This window comes from Cydia amplana, chromosome 1, assembly GCF_948474715.1.
Source record: "Cydia amplana chromosome 1, ilCydAmpl1.1, whole genome shotgun sequence".
Classification (NCBI taxonomy): Eukaryota; Metazoa; Arthropoda; class Insecta; order Lepidoptera; family Tortricidae; genus Cydia; species Cydia amplana.
This window is the reverse complement of record NC_086069.1, coordinates 14,791,306-14,799,665: the sequence shown is the minus strand read 5'-3', so window position 1 is coordinate 14,799,665 and position 8,360 is coordinate 14,791,306. Positions and strand designations below refer to the sequence as shown.

Genomic DNA, 8,360 nt, shown 5'->3' with positions numbered 1-8,360 from the left:
GTTGTGTACCTATCATCTTCAGTCAATCATTAAATTATGTAAAAACTTTCCATTTTTTCTATTAAAAAAAAAAACAAAATCAACATCCATCATTTTATGGTCCTGTTCAGGATCAAGTGTCGCATTCGCAGAAAATGCAAGTGTAATAATAAACCTACTTATAAAAACACATAAAATCACCATAAATGTGCTTATTAGGTATATAGTTCAAGAGTTACCTATGTCAGTTTCTGCAGAATCCACTATAAGATTTTGATCTATGACAAATTGTGAAGTATTTAACACCCATTCGAAAAAAAACAACGGGTTGCACACCGGGAGTGCCGACAGAAGTGAAAACTCAATGACTAGTCCAAAATGTCTACAGCACTATGTATAATTGACCCATCCTCCTTTCTATTGAAAAAACTTTAGTTCCGAAATTGCTGGTCAGTGAGCTTAAATTTGTAGCGTTAATTGTTTAAAATTCGGATAGAAATTGTAAAATTACCTTGCATCACAAAAAGTGCACAGCGCCGCTAAAGAAGTTTTCACTTCAAAAAATATATTACCAAGTCAGCCCAGCCCGGCCGTTTTCTAATATCGTACAATTTTGCGGTCAAACAGACAAGGGACACAATGCACATTCCTGGGTATCAGCCTATAAACATTGGTTTGAACATTAGTTTGCTTTAGTGGTGAGTACTAGGACTGCAAATGAATCAATGTTACTTATGTTTGTTAACATTATAAATATTAATACCCCTGAATCACAACGATTAAAGAAAGATAAACAAGTTAAAGATTAGTGTTTTGTTTTTACATAATTAATAACTTCTACAGCCGAGCTAATCTCATTATCTGACTAAGTAGGGTCCGGTGGGGTAAATATAAGACACGCGTAAAAACAAGACAAAGTTTTTAACACTCAACAACAAAATAGATTTTTTTTACACGTGTCTTATATTTACCCAACCTGACCCTATTAAATTAAATGAGTAGGTGTAGGCATTTATAAGATGATTTGAAATAGATTTTTTGTTATTAAAAATAATAAACAAATAACAAAATGTCCCGTGTACAACCCGGGCTCCCCTTACCATATAAATATAATGTATCTACCTATATTTATACATATAATTTTATGCAATTAAAATCGCGGGTAAATACGTTGCCTACCTACCCCTTACCACAACAAAATCAAAATCCTTTCAATGATATAACCTAGCTTGACTCTGTCCATAAACGAAATATTTGTTACTTATATCACTTTGGTATCATGCAATATCTTATCTAGTCCGAACCTGTGTTATTCCTCGATCTACAGAGTCTTTCCAAAATCATAGTAAGTAGAGCAAACGAAGCTCTCAATGAAAACATAATTTCCACAGATTAAATATTATTTAGGTATTTATAAAAGACCAACATCCTACAAATTCTTAGGTAAGTACTTTATTGAACTGTGGTTGTGGAGTGAGGCAACGGACACGACAACATATCGATCGTATGGTCTTATACCTAAAACTAGCTGATGACCCGCCCCGTGGGCTTTGACACGTACGCTCACGCCCCCGCCCGCTATAACGGACATGGGAGAAACTACAAAGGATTCTTATTGACTACGGAACCCTAAATAAAAAAGCTATTTATTTTTGTAGAAAAATGATAAATAAAAACCTCCTGCATGGGTTTCCAATGGAATTATCATTAGCAATTTTAATTAGGCATGCATCATGATAAAAATAAGAGATAATCATTATCATTTGATACGTTTGATTAATGCTCTTTTTGCCATACGCTCTAGTCATAAGCACGTGTACCAAATGATTTATTAAAATTTGAGAACACATGTCAATAATTTAAAAGGTAGTTTGCGATTGTCATTCATACAAAAAGCGCCTCGAAAGCTACGGTAAGTTATGTATCTAATTTAGTTTCACTTTTGACGTATATCTCAAAGGCAAGTGCGGGGTACAAAAAAATAAAATTCACGCACGTCACCCGTAGTGCATACGAATCGTCCTTTCTTCGTCAATTGACTAATAAAGATTACACAAATGATACCTATGTTATTCGATTTCTCCATCCTTTGTCAGTGGTTAGTAAATATCTTACTAAACGGTTCTAATATTTATACCGCGGGCCAGGCGCACGCATCCCTAGCGATAAACTCGTAAACAGCTCGTAAAGTAGTTAAGGGCGATGTGGAATTAACCCTTGTGGACGTCAGCTGTCGCTCTGTTGGTGGGTTGAGGAATGGCATCCACCCAAACATGTAAATAAATAAATAAATTTAGTCATCGCCTCCCGACTGAAACTTTGTCAGATTATACTCGTAGTTTAGATGTTCACGACCCTCCCTGGGTTCATTGATTATCACCCTTAACCACCGAGTTTTCACCCGGGATGCTATTGGTCATGGAAATCTGTTTCCGGCACGCGGTTTGTAATTAAAAATGATATAAAATGCACCATCGACAATTTATCACAGTAATTTATCATATTGATCTAAGAATGTGTGTTAAAAACATTAATTCTAGGAACTATGGCGATTTCGCTACTCGCCAAGTTGCTCATTACGGGCATATCCCTGGGAGTGATAGCCGGCATGTCAGTCACAATATACTTCGTGGTCACTGACGAGGGCCCCGTCTATGTCATAACGACAACCGAAGGGACGGACGAGAGCCCTACGACGCCGGAGATCCCGACCGAGCTACTGTATGAAGTAGGCGTCGGGATTGCTGATATGACAGGACCGTGTGTTGAAATTACGTTCGTAAGTCTTCCGAGAATAACTAGAATATTTCGTAATAATTCACGTTTGTTAGCAGACAAGGAGCATGTAATATGGACGAATACCGTAAACCGTAACTAAGAGACATTCCTTATATTTCACGAGTCACCATATATATTTTCAGATGGGATACGCTGAGTTATCTCAATCGGGTGCTGGCATCCATACCCGACAGTTCGCTCGATCCTTTATCTTCGAGAAAGATGGCAAAAGGATCGTTCTTGTCACCGCTGACGTTCAATCCATAGGCATTGCTGTCAGGCGGGAGGTAAGTATAGTTTATATGAGAGCAACTCGTAGACAGAATAATTATCGCCTGTTTAAAGATATTGGCTAACTGTAATTTCTTTAAATCCAGGTTGTCAGGAATCTCCAGGCCATTTACGGCGAATTATACACGCTGCAGAATGTCATTCTGACCGGAACTCACACTCATTCGGCGCCGGGCGGGTATCTGGTAGACTTCATTCTTGACGTCAGCATCCTCGGCTTCTCTAGAGAAACCTTCAATGCATATGTGACGGGGATCACTAATGTAAGGAATACTGTTATTACTAACCTTACTTGCTGTTACAAATGTTATTCCTCCAAATCAAATCAAAAAATTGTAGCTGTCTGTACGTATTGAATTCACTCGCGTTTCATCAGTTGTTTCCCATTTCAGAGTATTGTCCGTGCTCATGAAAACATGGTGCCAGCCCGTCTGTTTTACAGCACATCCACGGTCCGCAATGCCAACATGAATAGATCACCATACGCGTATGAATATAATCCACCTGAAGAAAGAGAAAGGTAATGGACATTGATTTGTTTTGCCTGAAATGTTTCCTGTGTTATAAGTTCAAAATCATTTACGATGTATTAAATATAATTGCAGGTACGAAAGTGACACCGACGACGTACTCACCCAAGTTCGAATTGTTAAGGAGGACGGCTCTCTGCATGGCATAATGAACTGGTTCGCGGTCCATACTACCAGCATGAACATGACGAACCTGCTGGTATCTTCAGATAATCTGGGCTACGCTTCCATAAAGATGGAGGCCATGTTGAACCCTCAGAAGTTTGTTGGCCAGGTATGGATCCTCTATCAAGTAACTTTTCCTTGATTGATACCTATGCCATATTAATATTTAAAAAGAAATTGTTTTTCAAAATACATTACTCAAGTCAACTCAAAATAACATTAGCTTTCTACCAGAAAAATTGCATCTAGCCACCATGATCTTGAAGTTTTCTTTTTGAAGCCGGTTCCAAGTTTCCATAATTACATATTGGCAATCGTTGCAGTCGAAGATATTTCTGAAGCACCTCTACGTTTAATCGGTATTTCCGTGTCAGGCAGACATCGTAGCCGGTTTCTTCGCGTCGAATCTCGGCGACGTATCGCCCAACCTGCGCGGTGCGCGGTGCGAGTTCAGTGGCGAGGCGTGCGACAACCAGTTCCTACTGTGTGCCGCGGGGGAACGCTGCTACTCTTTGGGCCCGGGAGACGACATGTTTGAGAGCACGAGGATTATTGGAACAGCTGTATATGAGGGGGCAGTGGTAAATACCTTACGTATTTTAATGTACCTACTTACCTTGCTACCAAAATGCTAAAATATACCTCAAAAGGAAAAACGGAACCCTTATAGGATCACTCGTGCGTCTGTCTGTCCGACCATTCCCCTTCTTTATATCCAAAACTACTGGGTCTAAAATTTTGAAAAAAAATAATACACAAAATAGTTCTTTACCTATACTTAGATGATAGGAAAACCTATTAGTAATGTGCAGTCAAGCGTGAGTTAGACTTAATGTACGGAACCCTTGGAACGCGAGTTTGACTCGCACTTGGCCGGTTTTTTCGACAGAGGACGACTTTGCTTGAAAGAATGTTATAGAGAACAGCATTATTGGTATTGGCATTAATTCGTTCATAAAGACTAATCGTAGTTATTGTTGTATGTTTTTATTGTTTCTAGGAAGCGCTCAACACTGCCGGAGAAGAACTGAGGGGAGACCTCAACGTTGTGCACCAATTCCTAGACATGGCTGAACAAGTTGTATCAAAATATGATCCCGTGGACAGGACCTTTAATGAGGTATGTCGTAAAGTCTAATTTGCCTTATAACAGCACATTTAAAACGTACATTTAAAATCAAAATTCAATTTATGTAAGAAAATACCTACTGCATCTTCATTTTATTGAATTTCAGATATTACTTTATGATTTCAGAATGAACAAGTCACAGGATGCACGGCTGCGTTGGGTTACAGTTTCGCTTCTGGAACTATTGATGGTGCTAACACATTAAATATTACTCAGGTAAATGTAGTAGGTCATCACTAATTATCTTAGCTAGGTACCAAATAGATAGCATACCTAATAGTAATGATAATGCTTAAAAGTTTCACGCTAATGAATGAGCTTTAATTTGTTTTAGACGGGTTATTTTAGCCTAATGCTGGCACTTCACATGGCTGTATTTGACAAATACTTATTCGTGTTTCATCTCTTTCCTTTGACATACAAAACAAAAGGGATGCAACACGGATATTTGCCAATTAAAGTGCCGACATATATGTCTAAAGTAATTCTGCTTTATTTCAAACACATATATTGAAAAATAGTTACTCTGATGCGAGTTAGGTAATAAGTCCCAAACTCACAAGCGGTATTGAACCTTTAAGTCTGAGGAGAGACCTTGCCTCCTTATGTGTGTTCTACCGCTTGTACAATGGGCTGTGCTCTGAAGAATTGTTTGACATGATACCAACGGCAGCTTTCTATCACCGCACCGCTCGCCATCGGCAGGGTGTTCATCCACACACCCTAGAACCTAAATGGTCGCGTATTGTGCGGTTTAAGAGGAATTTCCTCCCGCGGACGCTCCGGCTGTGGAATGAGCTACCTTCCGAGGTTTTCCCGAGGGTCTACAGTATGGGGTTCTTGAAAAAAGGAGTGTACAGGTTTTTAAAAAGGTCGGCAACGCGCATGTAACACCTCTGGAGTTGCAGGCGTCCATAGGCTACGGTGACCTGCTTACCACCAGGCGGCCCGTATGCTTGTTTGCCACCGATGTGGTATAAAAAAAAAGTATTATTGATTATTTTTGCTGGTAGGGTACAATATCAGGCAACCCTCTCCTGGACGACATCGGCGGCGTTGTAACATCACCACCTACAGAGGAAGACATCGAGTGCCACGCGCCTAAGCCTATTCTACTGATGACTGGTCGAGTGAGTGTTACCTACTAACGCGATTGCCTCCATGCTAATAACAGGAGTTTAAACATAGTACAAACGCAAGCATATTCCCCAATGTGCGCTCTTGGCCTAATGCACTTTGGTTGCATCCTTTTCAATAACTTCTATCGTACCTACTTCTCCTATTTAACAGTTTCCTTATTGACCTTACTGTGAGGCTAAGTCGATTTGTGTAAGATTGTCCTTATAATATATTCTTTTGTTTTTTATCATTGAACATATCCTGCCTGAATAACCGAAATAGTGTTGAGAATAGAGAAGCAACTTACCTTTAAATTAAAAATAGGAATATTTTGCACACAGGCCAACTTCCCGCTCCCTTGGCACCCCAGCATCGTGTCAGCGACCGTGGTGTACCTGGGCGGGTTGGCCATCGCCGGCGTGCCCGGGGAGCCGACGACCATGTCCGGGCGCCGCATACGCGACGTCATCGGTAACGCCATGGAGCGCCTCGGCCTGCCACGCCGCGTCGTCGTCTCGGGGCTCACCAACGAGTACATCCATTATGTGGCCACGCCTGAGGAATACCAGGTATTATATCCATTAATCATACCAGTATAGAATCCTATCAGTGAGTTCGGGGTCCCGATCGCTCTATTTACAAGTGCAAGGTGATGTAAACCATGAATCCTTAAGTTATGAACTCACGTGTTGGGTTATTACTGGCAGAAGCCCAGAAGGGTGACATGTAGGCTTCGAAATATTTTGTTAAATTTATGTTACTCGTTCCAGGTGCAAAGATACGAGGCAGCTTCTACGATCTACGGCCCTAACGAGCTGGATATCTTCCTGAACAAGTTCGACGAATTCACCACTGTCGCGATTGAGGTGCGTATAATTTGTATAACTAATAGACGACAGTATACCAAATAGAGACGTTTCGGAGTGGTTTAATAACTAAACTATTCGGTGTTTATTCACAGGGCGGTACTGTGGAACCAGGGCCAGAGCCCGCCGACAACATCGAGAGGACAATCTCACTGATCCTACCTGTGATAGTGGACAACTCGCCCATCGGCGCCAGGTTCGGAGACGTCGTGGAACAGCCTCCCGCGGCCGTTACAAGGGGGGAAACTATCAGTGCCACCTTTGTACGTATTAATGATGGCTTGTAAATATCCCAATCCAATGGAATATGTTCTAGTCCAGTAGAATCAGATATCGATCTGTTCCGACTATTTTAACACGCTCCTTACCTTACAGTCTAAACTCTAAAGCAATCCCATCTTAGTGAGCCAATAGTTATTTTAATAGTGCTGCACAAATTTTATGTTACGAATGCTTTTCCCACCTTCACAATTAGGTACCTAGGAGGAGACCTTCACAAGCCTAATTTAAATATACCTACCTAAGAGTAGGTACCTACTAGATTACATAACACGCACGTTGCCACTAAGTTACACTTATTAATGTAATTTACACTTACTTTTTCCAGGTGGCTGCAAATCCTCGCAACAATCTTCGCCAGGAGTCATCGCACGCAGTCATTCAGAGGCAGGAGCTGGGCGAGTGGGTGACGGTCGCCACCGACGCCAATTGGGAAACCAAGTATGACTTTTAAGTTTTTATTGTTTGATTAATTTATAATATAGTTTTACTAAGGCTGATCGTCCAATTTATAGAAGTTTTTCTGGTCAGTTTTTGGGCTTCGTTTGGAACGTTACTGATGGCGTCTGTACATCTATTATTATAAGAGTAAATGACCGGACTCTTGTTCGCAGGTTCTACTGGGAGCGCGTATCAACGCTGCTCGGCACGAGTCGAGCAACGTTCGAATGGACGGTACCAGATGACGCGCTGGCCGCGGCGTACCGTGTCGTCTACTACGGAGCCCGACGAAGCCTGCTCGGCACAATCACGGAATTCGAGGGATACAGCAACAGCTTTAATGTTATAAACTAATTATTTATATTAAAGTGTTTTATTTAATAATATCTGGGAGACCGAGCTTTGCTCGGAAAACATAAAATCCCGAAAATAGCGTTTTCCCAGAGATAAGACCTAGCTAGATCGATTTCTCGCCCCCGAAAACCCCCATATATCAAATTTCATCGAAATCGTTAGAGCCGTTTCCGAGATCCCCGAAATATATATACCTACATGTTAGCGGCTTTCCAAAAATAAGAATAATAAAACGTCGCATTTTTATTTACTTGTGTTCATTTATAAAAAGTAATGTGATTGAACTTGCCAATTCAACTTTAGTTAAAATAATTAAGTAATTATGACGTCACTACCGGTCGTCTACCCCACCTGACGAACAGGTAGAAGTGGTTAGGCTTGGAGGGGTGATGATCTAATAAAAGGCGTTGCTCCTCATTGAAGCGACCA

At 40.8% G+C, this 8,360-nt stretch overlaps 1 protein-coding gene across 1 annotated transcript; it reads left to right on the top strand.

The window, feature by feature from the left end:
• The first annotated feature begins 2,524 nt into the window (after positions 1-2,524).
• LOC134648722 (neutral ceramidase-like) lies at positions 2,525-7,937 on the top strand. Its single transcript, XM_063503232.1, has 14 exons — positions 2,525-2,758; positions 2,901-3,044; positions 3,135-3,311; positions 3,441-3,568; positions 3,654-3,852; positions 4,118-4,324; positions 4,744-4,863; positions 4,999-5,088; positions 5,886-6,002; positions 6,333-6,560; positions 6,762-6,857; positions 6,953-7,120; positions 7,465-7,577; positions 7,751-7,937. Exons 1-14 carry the CDS (start codon positions 2,525-2,527, stop codon positions 7,929-7,931), a joined length of 2,202 nt encoding a protein of 733 aa, XP_063359302.1. The 3' UTR covers positions 7,932-7,937.
• Positions 7,938-8,360: the final 423 nt, after the last annotated feature.